Source organism: Setaria italica, chromosome II (genome assembly GCF_000263155.2).
Source record: "Setaria italica strain Yugu1 chromosome II, Setaria_italica_v2.0, whole genome shotgun sequence".
In the NCBI taxonomy this organism is placed as follows: Eukaryota; Viridiplantae; Streptophyta; class Magnoliopsida; order Poales; family Poaceae; genus Setaria; species Setaria italica.
The window spans coordinates 9,566,884-9,585,994 of NC_028451.1; the positions used below are offsets into that span (position 1 = coordinate 9,566,884).

Below are 19,111 nucleotides of genomic sequence, written 5' to 3' on the forward strand. Positions count from 1 at the left end.
CATTCGGGTGCTTAAAAAAACAACGGAAACAAAGACTACGCATGTGGCATGATGGCATCAACAGAGCATATGATGAAATCACCATACGTTCTTTGGAATCATGGATGAAGTGACATACACTAGCTAGAACAACACGTCCATTTGCATCATAAACTGAACACTCTTGTTCAAGCGAAGTACAGTAGTAGGCAGAACAATAACTCGTACATGATCCCAGACAGTGTGTAGTTTACTTTGATAATGCCTACCTACTTCTTGAACTTACTTGATTTCGCGATGATCCTGCGTATTTGGAATATAATGGTTTACAGCTTACTCTTTGAAGTCTAAACCATCCTGCATATGTTTGTGCCATGTTCATATATAGTTCCAGGTTTTAGCGCTTGCTGATTCCATCTTCAATGCTAAGTGAGCCTAGATAGAGAAGTATAGGAAGCAGATGACACAAAATGCTGCGCTGGTGACATTGCGGGCGATCTGATCTTCCTTGACAAATGCACGACTGCAATGTGGTTTGCCAGGTGCAGACAAGCTGGATAGGACTTGTCTGGGCTTAGCTTTTCTTCTGTATTAAGAGAGCATCTGGGTGTCATGGCTCAACCATGCATTGGAGTGGTTGTTGGGATTGGGAATTCCGAACAGATAATAGAGAGAGGAAGAAGGGACAAATGAAGCAAATGAACAAATGGCCAAAAGTCCTCTCCTCCAAGCCCTAGAGTTCTATTTATAGGGAGAATGAGATGGTTGTTTATATTAATTCCATTGGTGGGGTCGAATATTACAGATAGGTCTGTGGACTTTATAAAGAGGTCTCTGGATGTTACAACTGAGTCCCTAACCCTCACAAACAAGTCCTCAGACCCCATTTCGGGCCTCTTTTACACAAGGGGGTCCCTAGCCTTAGGCCTCCTAAGGCACACCCTCAATAGTAGCCCCTCAACTATTCAGTCTTGGCTGGCACAACAAGACCTAATAGATGCTCCTGTTAAAAGAGGTCGACAACCAAGACTCCGATTGCGAGGAATGCCCTTTGCAACCAACCCATGTGCGCCTCGCTAAAAACTCCATCACAAAAACCCAATGGGAAAAAGGGGCATGGAGAAAAGAGCATGCACACTCTTGGATTTACATGTGCCAACTCCAGACACTACACCTCCAAATACCTGGAACGATGAGCTTCGATTTGCATATGGCTTTACTCCTAAGACTCGATCAGCGGGCCTCACTTCAAGAGCTGATGTAGTCGTAGGCAAAGGTAGCTCCAACATCTTCAAGCCTTCTCTCACGAGCACCAGGCAACTAGGATGGACTGGTCTTCTAGTACACCCCCTAGCCACTCTTTGCTGGTGTTCGTGAGAGAAGTTCCGCATGTAGTGAAAGTAGTTGATGTAGTAGCAGTGGCCAAGGTTGAATCGTGCATGAAGTCGGTGACGATGTTGAAGTTTACGGCGAGCCCCTCGAAGCAAGGTAGTGATGGCGAGGTAGATGGCGATGCCGAGGGTGAGCCCCTCGAGCCGATGTAGTGGAGGCAAAGTCGAGGGTGATGCCGAGGTTGAGCCTCTCGAGCTGATGTAGTGGAGGACGCACAATTGAGGATGATGTCGAGGTTCGAGCTTGACACATCATGGAGGATGATGTTTGCCACGGGAGGTCGTCGCGTAGCTTGTCGCCGAGGGCCAGAGAAGTTTGCTGGCAACCTCGATGCCATGATATAGCAGTAGATGCTCGTCTTGGTAGCTTAGATGTCTTGTCTGCCGGCGGATGCCTGCATGTAGACCACTTATGGTAAGCTGCATGTTGATATTTTCCTGGCGGAGAGAGGATTTATATGGAAGCATAAAAGCTAAAGCTAAACTGCTTGTTCTTGATCATTAACCTTTTCGGAAACTAATTATAGTAGCTCCGCACTCTGTTCTCAAATAACTGTCATCATTTTTGTGAGTAGAGTAATCTCAATCAGGTTTGGCCAATATAATTTCATTCTGCCACAATAACTCGGCTAGAAAATAACCAATGAAATTGAAAACGTGCAAAAAAATGGTGAAGAAAAATATTAAGTGAAATGGTTTGAAAGGATACATCTTGCAATACACGGAGGTAAATTGACATGATGCAAATATGTTAAGGATAAGTAGTAATTAAAGTGCTTTATAGATACGCCCTAGGGGATCTTTGAGCATTCACTACTCGCTGGTGCCACTCGGCGAGCCTCAGCTTTTTGTTGGATTAGTTGGTCTGCAACCTTGCGTCAGGTGTGCGGAGTTAGAACTGCGTGGTGCTTGGACCCTCGTGATTTGCGCACTCTAGGCTGCGGCATGGTATGGAGCTCGGCGCGGGACTGTGACTGGGAGCTTCGCTCGGAGAGAATGCAGCGCGACCACTACATAGCTTCGATCAGCGATCTGGACATTTGCTTGCTATTGTAATAGCCTTCTTGCTAGCTTGTTTATGAGCTTTGTTAGCGTGCATAGGTTCCAAGGGCAGCTTGGTCTGCGCCTCTGAGGGGGTTACGAATGCAACTTGACTTGCGAGGGTTCTGCAGCTTCGATCTGGCAACCTTGTAGTGCCGTGCGAAGATGATGAACGACGAACGTTGTTGTCTGGCAGCTTCGACTGAAAAAACCAAGTAGCGAGGTTACACATGCATGTATGGACATGCACTGATGGCTACTTTGGTCCTTGGACAACTAGTATCAGCTTAGTGTGGCAAGGAGGAACCCTCGCTTACTGTTAGTTTTGGACTTGTGGCAATTGCGAGGGTTCCGCAGCTTAGCTGCTAGAAGTTCTGAGGGTAGCTTGACTTAGAGGATTCGTCCAATTTTTTTTAAACGAACTAGGTAGGAGGAGAGCTGACGATTATATTAATAAAGAATATGAAATCCAGACTAGACGAAAACAAGAAAAAGGAAAAAGATGATGCAGGCACCGGTAGGTTGGATTGGGTCCTCAACGCATGCCGCACCATGCCCTCACACGCAACTCAACTCTACAACACATCGGCCGGTTGGATTGGGACATCAACCATTGCTGAACTTCACTCCTCACAACACCTCGGCGACAGAACCGAAGCCTTACGACAGCCCATACCACCATACACACGGTCAAGAAGTCACTGAAACCTTACAGCGAAACCTAGCGTCGACGTTGAACCGAGATGCAGACAACACCGCACTGAGAAGGCCATCGCCATGCAGGACCTTCCACCGTAGTGCCGCTGTAACATCACTCTCCACCTGACAGGGTGATAGCATCGAATCTGCATCTCTCGCAGGCTGTCTCGCAGTCGCCGCCACGATAACACAACGCGCAGGGCCTCGCCACATCCGTCGTTGGACTCTGCCTCTCTCTCGTCACCTCGAAGATACACCGCGCGCGGGGGCCTCGCCACACCCGCCGTAATACTCCACGTCACATATCTATTTGTTTTATCGCTATCAGAGTATTGAGTGATATTGCCCCGTTCCCCAAGATCTCCATTGATCAGCCAAGCTGCCACAGTGTGTCGACCTCGCCTCGTTGCTTCACCCTCGTACATAGCCTTCTCCGCCGTGTCAGCAAGCCAGAGAAGTCACTTGCACCGTCTTCTGACGATGTACCGCACCGGATAGTCCAGCTAGGCTGAGCAACCCGCCGCGATCCGCTGCAAGCCTAGTCATCCCACGCTGTCGTTGCCGCAAGCGCCGTCCTCCGACGCAGTCCTACACCGTCGCGGTCCAAGGAGAGCACGACACCAACGTCCTCCACTACCAGGCAACGTCAACCGTCGCGGTCCGCTACAAGCAGCCAAATCCGACAACTATGCAACAACCCCTAGCCGCCACCATAACTTCAAACACCTGCACATGGGCTCAGCAACACTCATTCAGCTCACCACGCAGTGGAATTACCACCCTCGGCTATGACCTCCCGTGACAATAGCTTAGTAGTGCCATGAACCAAGTAGGGTCTCTAGAGACGATGCCTCCAAGGAGAGCACGACACCAATGGCGCCGCCATCACTCGTCAAGGATCTAGATAGAGTTTTCACCCAAAGAACCCCGTGCAGCAGGGTCGTAGCTCCAACATGACGCCCCCAACGGGAAAGTCAACGTCTTAGGACGCTGCCGTCATGTCCACCAGCACGAAGGCCGGTGAGGGCTTTCGTCCGGTGCAATACAACCCTTCGCTGCACGTACTGGTTCGGCACTCCCGAGCCACTGCTACGGCAACCTAGCCGAGGCGATACTGCCGTACCTCCACCTCCGTTTCTGTCGCCACCCGCCATCGCTGCCCACGTGCAACGCCCTCCACCGCCTACACCTCCATGCCGATGTCGCGCGGTCGCTTGCCGTGCACCTCCTGGCCACCGCACTCTTCCCCGCCACCATGAACTCTCCTGGCCGCGCTCCTCCTAGCGGCGGCGTGCCTCCTGGCGTGGCTTGTGGCAACTTTGCGCTCCCCGTCACCTCTGTGACGTCTACACTAGAAGGATGGCCCGGCACATCATGTATCACCACCATGGTGCCACGAGCATGCCTCTCACCCTCCAGCCCCACCACCACGGCGGCACCGCAAACCTGCAGACCAACATTGCTGATGAGGAGCATCGTGCACGCCCACCATCAGGTGCCTCAGCGGTGCCCGCTCCTCCCGTACCCACCACACACAATGTTGCTCGCCGCTGCCGGGGGCCCACCAGCCGCCTCCAGGTGCGTCGACCTCCGGGCCAGCGCCGGCTCCGCCCTGGGCTCACCGCTTGGTCCATCGGTGGTGCGGCGCCACTGAGTCCACTACTGACATGGTGCAACACCGCCCGTCTCTCCTAGTGTGAGATGTTGTGGCCCTACCACCACGACGGCGCCATGCCACCCGTCACTGAACCAGAGAGGGGGCTGACCACCGCCGCGCGCTCACCGGCGCCATCCGCCACCACCGCATGTGGCCTCGCTTCCCGATCCTGGGGATGCCCTCGCGCTTGCTGGCCTCTACCTAACCCATCACCGCCGTTGCGCAACCTCGCTCCACGCCGCCCGTCGCTCGACAGGATTGGATCCGGGCCGCCGCCGCGCCAGCACGTCGCCCGGCCACGGTCACCTTGCGCCATCCCCGCACCGGTGCAAAAGACCTACTCAGGCCGGATTGCCCCACCACCGCCATCCTCAGGAGTCACAGGGCTTTCGGCGATGGCGAGGAGGGCGCAAGAGGGGGGGGCGGTTGGTGGTGGCGGTGAGGGTGCTACTCGTATCGCCGAGGGGAGGGCGACATGGGGGCTCCAGGTGTATTTTAGAATTTGAGGATATGTCCACTTAATGTTGCTGAGAAAATAACCAAAGAAAATAACTGCTTCTTTGACAATGGTAAGTTGTGCAGATGCTTGAACAGAAATCGGATGTGCTAGCTTCCTGCTCCATGGGATTGAGAAACCAAGGAACAGCTTCGATCCCTGACGCCTAGCTTCCTCGTGCCTGCAGGCGTGCATGCCTGCTTGCTGATGCATGTTTAGCACATGCATGCGGTGACCAACTGCCTGGTTGCATGCTGGTTTCATGTGCATGCAGAAATTTATGATCAGAGTCCAGCTGCTTTGCTTGCTTGCGGTGGCGAGCCTCGGCCTTTTGTGTCGCCCGTCCGCACTATCGCTGCGCGAAGGTTCACCAGCTCCGAAAAATTGGATGAGATAGCCTGCGGTCGATGTCCACGCTTGCTAAGTCTTCTTGATACCATCCAAGCCCATGAAACTGATGTGCCCAATGGAAAATCCATGCCTCAATTATCTGAGGATAAGTTGTCATACCTCACCTTTCTCATCACTATTCATATGCCACTCGCAATCACTAGCCCTCAAAGGTGCGGCTATATGTAGTTGACCGATATACTTGTCCCGTGCAATCACATAATCCTGTAGACTACTTAATACCAACCTACCATACGCAACAATTGTTATGTTGTAGGTAGCACCTATCCAGGATGATTATTTGGACTTGTGAAGTTTGGCAAATGTATCACACAATTCACATATTCAAATTTTTAAATTTAATTTGTACTTAGCATGACAGTGCCCGTACATCAGTGAGTATCATATCCCACTTGGTCCTCTAAAACATCACCTATCTGGATCAAATGCAGTGCAATCAGCAGGTTGCCAATGCAAATATGCAATGAAATGAAGTGATTGAATTATCATGAAAGAAAGAAGAGTATCATAGCATACTTTTCCTTAAGATTGTGCATTATTTGGAACCATGATCATAGTTTATTATTTGTGTGCCAGCTATGATGCTCCTCATAAATCAATATGTTTCCTTTTGAATTTACCTATGGAGGACCCTTGAATACTAACCGGCACTAAAGTCTAGAGAAGCATTAGTACCAGGTGCTAATACTAACCGGTACCAATTTGCAGGCATTAGTACAAGTTGGTGTTACCGATCAGAACTAACTGGTTCTAGCATTAGTATCAGGTCTAAATCTCTTGGGTATTTTTGTGGGGAACCGAAGTCTTGTTCTATAGTAGTGGAAATGTAAAAACAATTTGGCATGATTCTTTCTGATGAATATATACCAATGCAAGCCACACTTTCTTCCTTAGAGAACAGAGCCTGAATCATAATAACTGACAAATAACTCTGTGCTCAAGGTTTGTTCAAGTTGCTAAGAACTTATGAATCAGAGCTGACGGAAATGAGAGGCATCGGCAAACATGTTAGCACTGTCGGGTGCTTTTCAATCCCTGCCTTGAAAAGGTCATCAGCTTGCAGCTCGGACTGAGAAAAGATGGCATTCTTAAGCTCATACATTTTCTCTCGGTACGTGCATCCGGAGTTTCATGTTGCTACCTAGAGGTGTGGGGGACTGTGCATTTTCCAAAGCTGCAACATTTTGGCGGGAGGGACTTTTGAAAGCTGTTTTACAGCTTCCATGTCGATGTTGTGGCATTTTTTTTTTATCATTTTCGAAATCTTTCTTTCAAAAAATAGCAGTGAAAAAGGACAACATCGACCATTCCTTCTCATGTTTCTGCAGACAAATTCAGCAACCAGGCAGCTTGTAGAAAACTATAGTGCTTTGCGTATACTCAATTCTTCCACGAGTCCTCACTAAAGCCCATGTTTCAATTCCCTCCAGTACACGATGAACAGCATGTTCAATGAAGAATTGTCCACTATCCTTCTTTGCATTGGTTTCATTTTGATCATCCCTCTGCAACGTAAGTCTTGTGCTTGCTGTCAAATGCATTGTGAATGATAGCAGACTTGATCATCCAATCAAGCCATTTATATTAGCAGCAAGTACTAGGTACTTCATGTCTACTTCCTATGAAGCGCAATGCACTTTAGATGTCTCATCTCTTGTATTTATTTGTATGAAAGGCACAGTCCATATGCCTCTGTCTACTGCATGGCAGCACGTCTTTGCATGCATTTTGCTGCCTCACAAACTGCTCTTTCCTTCAGCAAGTCACAAAATCTTAACAGCAAGAAGTATGATGAACATTGAAGTTATGGTGCATTAAAATAGATGTAGACGTTAAACACCACAGATTGCTCATTGAATAATCAATGAATTGCCAAACCGCCTTTAATATGTAGTTAACTCTACACAAAGGAAGCATATATATATACACACACAATAGAACCACTAGTGAACTATTGGTCTAGATTAAGTTTTTATATATATTTTGTTTCTTAGTAAAAAACTTATGCATAATATGGAAGATTTACATAGCAGGTGTAAGGTGTCAGGGATATATAAACTAAGGTATTCAGCTACCTCTTGCTACCAATATTGCCAATAGGAAAAGTATGGTATGTTTTAAGTTTAATTTTTTAATGTTCCTTATCTCCAATACCTAATTACAAATTTGGGCAACTTTAAGGCAAGATTCCATGGTAGCAAGAATCACAATCTTTTTTACCATGGACAAACTGTATATTGAACTAACGAGTACAAATAATCTCTGACCTACTAGAAATAAGTAGGCATCAATTATTTTGCAACTGAAAGGGAGCAATTATTTTCTTACCAACATACCAAGCCACCCTTTATGCATAAGCGAACAACACATGATGCCATTGTCTCTCGGTAGGGAGTGAGCCGGGCAGGGCTCAAACCCTGCTCCTGCATGCATGAAACCATCTTAATAGCTGGGGCCAAAGGCCCTTCTTTCATATAAAAATGTTGCTAGTTTCTGACGGGTCATGTGTTGTGTTACGGACTCGAACATGGATAAGTAGGTTCCACCAAAAGTAAGATACCCAACTGAGTTGTGATCAGATTTTTATAATTTCGAAATCAATTATTTTTTCAGAGTTTAACGAGCAACACAATTAAAGCGTACGCATCTTATGGTTCTCATTAATGATTTGGGTATTAGCATAGCTACCGCATTGAAAAACCTTCATAGTCGGGGACTTCAATTGCCTGACATGTCGCCCTCTCTAGATTGCCTTGCTCCTGCCATAACCATTGGTTGAAAGGGGTGAGTGTAAGCATCTGTATTGTGTTTTAAGAAAAATGATTTAAAGTCTTTGTGCTAGAAATATGCGCACAATTTATTTTTAGTTCACTAACTACTGGAGGATCAATATTCCGTCCAAATTGAAGTGTCCAACTGAAGAATCCTAGGTCCGGTCGCTGCTGACCCAAGGGTTGCATCAATGCCTGGATGTGCTGACTGATAGATGCGGTTTTGCCGGATCAGCAAGGTCGCCAGGCATTTTGCTGTGGGCAGTTTTTCCTGTTGTGGGTGAGCAAGCACGCCGAAACATATATACCACAAATGCAACTAATTGGCAACCATCTAATAATACGTAAGCAAACTCAACATATACCGGGTTTCTGAGAGGTATAGTGTATCACTAATGGTGATGAATTTTCTAAGGGCCTGTTTCTTTCATTAGAATCTGCTGGAATTGGAATTAATTTCCAAAATCACCCTGTTTGGCTGCCCCCGGAATTGGAAAGAGGGATTCCTGGTGATTCCATCCTTCCTTCCCCCACATTCCGAGCAAAATATCAAGAAAACAATTCCCCGACTCTCCCGACTCGCCTCCCCCTGACTCGCCTCCCCCCCGACGCCTCCCGACTTCTCGCCCCTGTGCCGCCGCCCCCGACTCCGTGCGCCACCTCCCGCGCCACCGCCTCCTCCTCCGGCGCCCCCTCCGCCAGCCCCTCCTCCGCCACCCCCGAATCTGCGCCGCCCCACCCGCGTGGCGGTCGTCGCCGCCGCGGCGCCAGAGCGGAAGCCACCGGGCGCGGCGGCGTCCACCACCAACTACGTCGTGCCGCTCGACGCCGCGCCGTCCGGGATCACGTGCCCGCTCGTCGAGATCCTCCGCGACCTCAACAAGCGCGTTCCGGACACCATCGTGCGACCCGCCTCACGACGCGCCTCCGCCTCCGATCCTGTCGTCCCCTGGTAACGCCAACTACCTGCTCTATGCTGGGTTTTCGCTCGGGATCCACTTCCAAGCTACTCATCTCTACTGAGTGCTGAGTAGCCGTTGCGGATCTCAGTGTAGTAAGTTAATTAAGCTGTTAATGCATCCCTAAATTCAGGTGGATCATCTCATTTCATAATAATCTTACAAATCACCAAGCTTTCATTGTTTTGGTATTTGAATCGAGTAGCGTGGATGTTATATTGTAGTAAATGGAGATTGTACAGGCCATTGGTGTACCAAAAATGCTAAGAAAACTATTCTTTTTTTAGAATTCACTGACTATGTGTTCTTGTTACAACAGAGGCTAGTTAGAACATCACCATTTCTTTGCCCGTTACTTTTTGAACTGCGCATCTAGATTTAAACGATGCTGCATAGTGCATACACTATACACTGTTATGCTTTCATTGAACTTGGATAGTTGTAATAGAACATGGAGGGTGGGATGAGTAGTACTAGTATACATGAGCTGCATATGCAGAATTTTGAGTGCCAGCAACAGTCCAATGTATTTTCAACATTTGCAATTGATCCTCTTGTACAATTGCACCAGCTCCTTGCTCCATCGATGCCGTGCCTCTTCTCTTCACCTCAAATGTACTGGTTGTGCTTCATGTGCCAACTGTTTGCCCTTTTAAATTTGCCAACATGGTGATATGCTTTGTAATCAGGCAGTGACAAGCTGATGACATTGAATAAAAACTATTTTGTACACCTGGTGCCTATCCCCAATGTTTTGTAGGAATATATGCCATTTTAGTGCAAACCTGGAGCATCTCCTAGAGTGAAATTAGGTTAGGCATTGGGGCGCTCCAGAGTTCAGACTATTTGCCAGTATTATTTTTGTTAACTGATTAAACTGTAACACATGAAGTTACTAATTATCCAAAATGTTAACTGATTATTTGCCTGTATCATTTTTACTGACTATTTTCTAGCAGATAGTTAGCCTTTATTGCGTTCAGTGAATAATTAGATGTACGATCAATGTAGCCTGTATGTTAGCATAGAGAATCTTACAGTAGGTAGCATATTCTGTTATTCCCATGATTTCCTGGAGACCTGGACTGTTTGACACTTAGACCGCATAGCTTGACCCATATAAATTTTATTACTAGATAAAGCACTTGCCTCTTGCTGGACCCCCATTACTTTGGTGTTGCTCTGGTTATTGGCAAGGCTAGCAGCAGCCATGAGCTGTCTTGAATCATGCATATTCTGAAACTTCGCAATAGTTTTAGAATAACTATTCAGGCTCTCTGCATATGAACACAGAAAATATTAGAACTGCAGTACAGGTAAATGGGGGGACTAGGAAGTGACGGTAAGCAGTTATTACTAGATAAAACTGAAGACACTGTTAGGTAAAATGTGCACGATCATCGTACCTTTCGGACCAAGATTGTTCTTGTGGCTGAACTCAATCAAGTCCTTCATGTGATTCACCACCTCCGATATCTGACAAGGAAAGACCACCATCAGCATGGTACACGCATTATGTATGTACTGAACTGTAAAAGTTAAAAGGGGAACTCTAATTACCTGCAGGCAGCGTACATATCTTTTGGAAAGCCCATGTTCATTCAAGGTGTGATGCTCTAGATTTTTTGCTAGCTGCCGTGATGCAGTGGCAAACCTAACAGTAGAGAAGGAAAAGGATAAGATAACCAAGAACAATCTTGTATTCTGATTAACCTGTACATCAGATAAAACCAAATTATTAGTAAATAAATTATATTTTGATGATGCTTGGCTACAACAGATAAAATTAACATAGTAAAAGCCTATAAATTTGGCAATGCAGGTAATAAACTAACAACTAGATGCTTGATGATTTGTCCTCTGAGACAAAACAATTGTGTGGGAGTAGTTCACCAATGCTTGATGATTGATCCACTTCCCCATTTCTTGTTTCAGATAAATGGCTATCATCAGCTTGAATGTCAGAGTGTTCCTGAGGCTGTTTACTCTTATCTGAACTTTCCTTTGCAGCGTCACCAGATCCTGACCCAGGTATCACCCTATGTATACTTTGCAGGTTCAATTATTCATTTAATGTTACTTAAGGACATTTTGATAGTGTAGTCTGGTACATTTTGATTCTGCAATATATAACTGGACAGAAACAAGCATGGATAGTGCATTCTGTTTTTTGGACCTGTTGAGTGCATTCTGTTTTTTGGACCTTGAACCTTGTTGAGTGCATTGATTTGCACAAGTAGCCAAGTAGAGAACATTGACTGCTGACCTCTCTAGAAAAAAAATATATGTTAACTGAGAATCTGAAATCCTTGTTTTTTAACACAAGAAGTTACTGATTATCCAAAATAGTGTAGCATTTTGATGATAAATTAAAATATTCCTTTTTGCATATGTGCTTTAGATGCCTGACAACAACATAGACTTGGTTAATACAAGCATGGAGCAAATGAGAGAGATGAGTAGGAAAAAGAGAAAAAGGGTGGTTGCTTTATTTGTTTCTGCTGTCATGAGCATGATTGTGCACTGGTATCAGCGTAAGAGACCTAGACATATTGTTGATCCGAATGAAGTGGCTGAGAGAGATGTAGCTACACGCAAACAAATGCTAAGAAATCTGTACCAAGGATCAAATGTCTATTGCTATGATAGTTTGCGCCTAACTAAGAGATCATTTTATGACCTATGTGCCATCTTACGTGAGAGATGTGGTATGTGTGATAACAAGAATGTGTCGGTAGAAGAAAAGGTAGCAATCTTTTTGCTTGTAGTGGGTCATGGCACTAAGATGAGGATGATTCGTAGCTCATATGGATGGTCACTTGAGCCAATCTGCCGTCACTTCAATGAGGTGCTTAGAGGTATTCTATCATTATGCCATGAATTTATCAAGCTTCCTGATCCATCAGCTGTACAACCTGAGGATTCCAAGTGGAAGTGGGTTGAAGATTGCCTTGGAGCATTAGATGGTACACACATTGACGTTTTTGTGCCTTTGGCTGACCAAGGGAGCTATAGGAATAGGAAGCAACAGATTACCACCAATGTTTTAGGGGTTTGTGATCGTCACATGAAATTTGTTTACGTCTTAGCGGGATGGGAAGGATCAGCTTCATATTCACGTGTGCTACGTGATGCAATGTCTCGAGACGATGCATTTGTTATTCCAATTGGGAAATACTATCTAGTAGATGCGGGATACACCAATGGACCAGGCTTTCTTGCTCCATATCGATCCACTCGCTACCACTTGAATGAGTGGGCTGCTCAAGGGCATAACCCATCCACTGCCAAAGAACTATTCAATTTGCGCCATTCAACTGCTAGAAATGTGATAGAGAGAACATTTGGGCTATTGAAGATGAGGTGGGCTATACTAAGAAGCAACTCATATTTTGACTTGCAAAATCAGGTATTCCGTAGTTAGTAACCTAGCTTGAAATTCATCTCTGAATGACCCTAGCTAGCATGCAACTCATTTCTACTAAATTCTTGCAGATTAGGATCATTAATGCTTGCTGCATATTGCACAACTTTGTAATTGATAGACAGAGAGATATGGATGATTTACTTATACACCAAGTTGATCAAGTAATATCTTTTGAACCTCATGAAGTTCAAAGTGAAGTGGGTATGATTACCAATGTTCAATCAACAAATGAATGGAGCAATTTTAGGGATACCAAAGCTAACCAAATGTTTGCTGATTACCAAGCAAGACGTGGTCAATGTATGATAAATTCTATCATCAATGCATGCTTAAACTTATGATATTTGGTTTTGCTCCTAATATTTTACTAATAACCTTTTGTGAACATTTTTCTTGTAGGATATGGAGAAGGGCAAGAAGTCAGGCTCGGGCAGGGGTTACATTTCTTGGAATGATGACATGGACAAGGCTCTTCTTGACACATTTGTGGAGTACTATAACAAGGGTGACAGATGCCAGAATGGGTGGAAGTCTCATGTCTATACAGCTGCTATCAAGAATGTCCGAGAAAAGTGTAATGTGGATATCTCAAAAGACAATATCATGGCGAGGAACAAGACCTTTGACAAACACTACACTATCATCAATGGTATGCTGGAATCAAGTGGATTTGGTTGGGATTGGAACAAAAATAAAATATCTGTTGATAGTGATGCTGTATGGGAAGAATATGTGGCGGTAAGTTTCAAAAACCACTGATTTACTTAAATTTGTGTTAAGTTCAGAACTTGTTAGGTTATCACTTGTTAAGGTAGACCTAATATGTAGACTTTTTAAAATAGGACCTGTATGTTAACATAATGATTGCCCATAGCTAGCATAGTTAGTCAACACACTGAATGAGGCCTAATCACTTGTACATAATGATTCAGTGTGTTGCATTCAGTGTGTTGACTTTTCACAATGATATGCTTTCTGCCTTTTGTCCTTCCCAGTTTCATGCTGTTTCATGCTTGTATGTCTATATAACCCATTAGCAGAGAGAGCCATCATATATTAACATAATGATTGTAATCCGGTTGGTTAAATACTACAATCTCATCACGATCATTCTTCTGTTGAGATGCGGAAATATATAGTTGTTATTTTCAGGAAACTAAATGAGGAACACGTGGAAGCCTGCTCAACTGTGCTTACAAACCTAGTGGCATTCCCTCTGAACAAATGATGGGTGGTTTCTGCAAAATGAAGATCTTAAATATTGTTATCCTTTAGAGTCTGGAGATTGGCTGCTCAATTTTTTGCTTTGATTATAGACCTGATTGCATTTGGATATTTGTTTGCATGATTGCCATGTGAAAAGTGGTTATTCATTATATTTATCATTGTGTCTCCTCTGATTGGCTGTCAATTTGAAATAGTTCCCTTTTGCTTTCATCATGTCTGCTCTAGTTATCTAAGAATGTAGTTGTCCTCCTACAATTTTAGTCAGAAGATATACTTGCTTTACAAAATATCATCATTATCTATGCAGTGTTATCTCTACAGTATAAAACAGAGTTTAGGTTGGATATACATGTGTTAACCATTTGTTTTTTGTAGAAAAACAAAGAAGCTTCTGGGTATAGGCACAAGATTATCTTGTACTGGGACTCAATCAGCTTGGTGTTTGGCAAAGACCATGCTACCGGTGAAGCGGCAAGGACTGCAGCTGAGAGCTCAAAAGACATGAGTAAGGAAGATCTTAGTAACAAAGAGCCCACATCATCGGCAACTTCAGGAAGTTTAAAGAGGCAACGGTCAGGTGACTCTTTTACCTCTATGATAGCTGAAAAAATGGACAAGTTCGCTGAAGCACTAAAGGAGGAAGCCCCTAAAGGACCAACATCAAAAGAAATTCTAGACACACTGAATGAAGTACAAGGATTGGATGAAGACACTTTGTTGGACCTATTTAATATCCTGACCGGTGATGCACGCAAGTATGAGTCTTTGTTGGCACTTCCAGTGGGGATGAGGAAAAGGTGGCTCTTAAAGCAACTCAAAAAGTGATGCATGCTTAGATGCTGATTACTATCACTATGCTCATTAGTCATGTCATTTTGAGTGTGTATGATCATAATGTATGACTTTGTTTAGACTTTGCTGCTACTGGACCTTGTTTGCTGCTACTGGACCTCATGTTATCTTTCTCTGATCTTCTTTTTGTTCATACCAGTAGAGAAAACTGGTATTCCTCTGTGATGCGGTTGTCTGTGACAAACTGGGCAAACATGAATATGGAATCCAATATCTGTGATGCGGTTGTCTGTGATGCGGTTGTCTGTGACAAACTGGGCTATCCCAACGGAATATGGAATTAATTCCATATTTAGCTATCCAAACGGAATATGGAATTAGATTCATGGAAAAGAATTCCATCAACACCCAAACAAAAAAATTGAATTGAATCAAATTCTGAGTAATTCATTTCCGGTGGAATCCAATATCTAGAATGTATTTCTTGGAATGAGTTTTAATTCCTACGAAACAAACGGGCCGTAAATGTATTTAGCTTGGAGCATCTCCAGCGGATTGACATTCCCCTTTTCCCCTTCAGGCCGGGGAATTCCCTTGCACAATTTTAACGTATTGGGAGGAGATGCTGCAGCGCGTCCCCTTCCCTCTTTCTATGTTCCCTTATATGTGGGACCGACCGGTCAATGACCTCATTCGTTTTCCTTTTTTTCCCTTCTCCTCCATGTTTCCTTCTTATCCATCGTTGGTGCAAGGGTGAGAGATGGAAGGAAAGGGGAACGGAAAGGATCTGCGGAAGCAAGTTTTTAATCTCTCAATCCCCTTTATGCTGAAAAGAGAAGGGGATCTGCTCGAGATGCTCATAGCTAGGTGTCTATGGTGGTGATTGGTACGTTGGCCTAGACCAAGTCTGGGTAGGAGATATGTAAGGGCTGCCTAAGCTTAGCTAATACGACTTGTTTGGTTGGCCTTCACAAGGTAAGGCATTTGTTTTCTTGCATGTTTCGAGTATAATCATGCTTAGCTAATACGCTTCTCAGTTGATGTCAAAGTGAAAAAACATATGAAACATCATGTTTGATCAAGTATAGAAATTTCTCCACATAAAAAAGTATAAAAGTTTCTCTGATTTGAACGAATGGGAGGATGTTTGCGTGGGATTTCCTTTTGGATGACCTAACGTTAAAAAAATCAAGCTAGATATAGTGATGACATTAAGAGCCCCATTAAATTTGCAGTAAGCTACTCGAAGGGCGTGGCCACTGCCCTTTTGGGCAAGCTTGGGCTGCTAGTGAACGATGAGTCATCATGAACTCCCTCTTCCGCATGCTCAATTGCAAAACTTGCAATCAAGGGAGCTGGCGGGTGGCTCCAGTGAGTTTGTAACCAAGCCAGCGTGCAACGGAAAGAGATGAGAGATGAACAGAACAGAGGAACGGCTGTTATCTGGTATGTACAGCAGCTAGTGTGCCCTGCTACTGGCCACACTGCTCAATCGTGTAAGACTTTTGCTGCATCTTGCTTTATCTTTTCCTGGCTTTCATGCAACCTCCTATAAAAGCCACTCGTCCATGTGTTCCCTCGCACAATACAATATTAATGTAGAATGCCTTGATGCCACGTACGTAACTATACTGAAACAGCACTAGTGCTGCTTGAGATTGTACAGATCATTTTATTGGCATCCTTTGTGGTTTACATCTTTAATATTGGTACAACAATACAAACGAAGAGTCAGCTGCCGGCACTTAATATTGGTACAAGTCATTTTATTGGCGTACGTCCTTTGTGCCCAATTAAATGAACATGCTAATCAATACTGAAGACGCTCAGGAATAACAAGGTGAGCAGGCGCAGATGAATTTCGTCTGCGAGCAGAATTCTTTGCTCCCGACGTGGTTGTCGTCCCCATGTCGCTCGGTTTCAGACCCATTCCATGCGGAATGATGCCTTGACACACATGAGGCAGATCAAGTGGTTCTTTGATGCCTTGATTTTCCACAGCATGCATGGGGTAGACAGCATGCTAAATTCCTGACATCTCCTATCCCTACCCTATGCATGACGCTAGAGATGGGTAAACTACTCTCGCACGGCATGTTTTTGGGAGCTCAGATACATGGACCCATATATCATCATCATTCCTCACTGATCTAGGAGCTGACTACTGAGTGTTCTTTATATAGCCTAGGATGCATCATGTAGTCCTCGTACAGGCTCAAAGGCATACGAAATGTAACGCCCACATGTTTACAATTTAACTTCACGGTCATATAGTTGGTATGACGTAGTAGGTGTCTACATTATTGCCCATCGCGGAGCAGAGGAAATGAGACGTAGGAAAACACCATGCATCATGACTCTCCCGCAAACATCTGTGAAATGGTAGTTTTTCCCTAACGCACATAATACCACTTGGTATGATTAATTTTATCTGAAAACTAAGTCGTAGAGGAAACTGAATTGATGTACATTAAATACCAACAATGAAATTATATTTCCCTTCTCAATTAACCCAGCCTAGGAAATATCTCAATAAAACCCAAAATAGGCACTATCAACAGTACTGACAATAATATCAAGAACTGTACTAGTTCACAATGAAGACAAATTATCACGCTACTGCCTGATACTTCAAGCCATGACTAATGAACTTTTAATTACAATAGGTTGCCAATTCAAAGCTCACAAAGTTTCTACTTTACGAATATACAACTGAAATGTAATAATTTGACATGATTCTTTTGTAACCATATTATATACTAAGCCACCCACCATTGGTAAGCGAACACTGCAGGCTACTGAAGGTACGTGCTGCAGGTAGCTTCCAATATAATGTCTGCATACGTTTGTTTATGTTCCTGTGAAAAAGTAGAAGAATGCATGGATTGGAATTGACTGAAATGAGTGGCATCAGGAAACAAATTAACACTATTCTTTTCTTCCAATCATTCTCAGCGTAGAATGTCCTTGAGAAAACAGTCGAATGTTGGTATTATGGAGCTGATGGATTGCCTCTCGGAACACCACCATCCGCACGGTCATGTTGCTAGCTAGGAGTTGGGTGCAGTGCAGTGTCCAATGCTACAAGGTCTCCACAGCCATGCTCAAATGGTGTTTCGCTGCTTGCATATCGATACGTCCCAGCTCGCACGTCTTTGCTTCAAGAGTATCAGAAACGTCTCGTTAACCATTCACCTCAGCTTCTAATGTTTCTGCAGACTAATTTAGAGTCCAGGTAGCATTATTCCTTAAAACTGTAGCGCTTTGTGCACTATACTCACATGCTTTCACCGGAAATTGAATTATTAATTATAGCTGATCGTAAGCTTCACATGGGTGGAGGGACCCTTCCATTTTTCTTAGTGTATCTGGAGATATCCCTGGTATCATCGTCAACATTCATGTTGTCCACCGGTACATTGAATGCAGTTCGTGAAACTTTGAAACACATACTCAGTTGGTTAGGGTCCTCCTGTCTACTCATGTTTGAAGTTTCTAACCTAACACATATCCGGTTCATTGGGGTGAATGTGAGCGTCTGTAGATATTTTATCTGTTGCAAAAGAAAATGATTTGAAATCTTTGTACCACGACGGGAACAAATGAGATGAAGGGTGGGGAGATCAAGCTATGGGTACAAGGTTCTAGGCAAAGGTTGATTCTTCTGTTACTGTAGTTTTCTTTTCTCCCAGTCCGAGAATGATGTTGCGTTGCCCACCGCCCATCAACTTCGTGCGCCTCTACTCCAATATCGGCATAACTCCACCGACTGTCGCCAGATTACGATCGAGAATAATATACCTTCGGGATGGGGATGCCAGTTCTAGGCTGTTCCATATGCAATGCAGCCACAGAACGAGGAAAAGGTTCATAGCAAAATTGGAATATGAGGGATCTGTTGCTTTCACCCATGATGAAAAAGAGGAGATGCTCTATGCTTACTTCAAACGCATCATGGGAACGGCCGTGCAGCGTAGCGAGGTGATTGATCTGCAATCCCTTGGCGTCCAGCAGCTTGATCTGACACACCTAGATGCCCCATTCTCTGAGCAAGAAATCTGGGCCACCATAAAAATGCTGCCCAATGGAAAGTCTCCAGGCCCCGATGGCTTTACTGCAGAATTCTACAAATCGGCTTGGTCAGTGATCAAAGAAGACATCCTGGCCGCTTTCGACGCCTTCTACAGAGTAGCTTGTGGTCGACTGCACAAACTTAATGGGGCACTCATCACTTTGTTACCCAAGGGACAGCAGCCAAAGT

General features: G+C 44.6%; 1 protein-coding gene and 1 long non-coding RNA gene across 3 annotated transcripts; one reads left to right on the forward strand and one right to left on the reverse strand.

The window, feature by feature from the left end:
• Positions 1 to 10,122: 10,122 nt before the first annotated feature.
• On the reverse strand, positions 10,123 to 11,101 carry LOC105913845. The gene is made up of 3 exons (XR_001163338.2): positions 10,965 to 11,101; positions 10,811 to 10,880; positions 10,123 to 10,681 (listed from the first exon to the last, which is right to left on the reverse strand). It is a non-coding gene; the product is annotated as an uncharacterized LOC105913845 (long non-coding RNA).
• A 1,520-nt stretch (positions 11,102 to 12,621) lies between these two features.
• On the forward strand, positions 12,622 to 14,883 carry LOC101782066. 2 transcript variants are annotated; one of them, XM_004955877.3, is made up of 4 exons: positions 12,622 to 12,813; positions 12,900 to 13,131; positions 13,231 to 13,569; positions 14,434 to 14,883. In XM_004955877.3, the coding sequence occupies exons 2-4, from the start codon at positions 13,045 to 13,047 to the stop codon at positions 14,881 to 14,883; spliced, it is 876 nt and encodes a 291-aa protein (XP_004955934.1). In that variant the 5' UTR covers positions 12,622 to 12,813; positions 12,900 to 13,044. The 2 variants fall into 2 exon arrangements, with proteins under 2 accessions (XP_004955934.1, XP_022680321.1); XM_022824586.1 differs by lacking the exon at positions 12,900 to 13,131.
• Positions 14,884 to 19,111: the final 4,228 nt, after the last annotated feature.

Coding starts and splice junctions, on each gene's coding strand:
- LOC101782066 (XM_004955877.3), top strand. CDS start 13,045: ATGTTCAATCAACAAATGAATGGAGCAATTTTAGGGATACCAAAGCTA. Junction 13,132..13,230: donor CCAAGCAAGACGTGGTCAAT/GTATGATAAATT, acceptor TTTTTCTTGTAG/GATATGGAGAAGGGCAAGAA. Junction 13,570..14,433: donor TATGGGAAGAATATGTGGCG/GTAAGTTTCAAA, acceptor TGTTTTTTGTAG/AAAAACAAAGAAGCTTCTGG.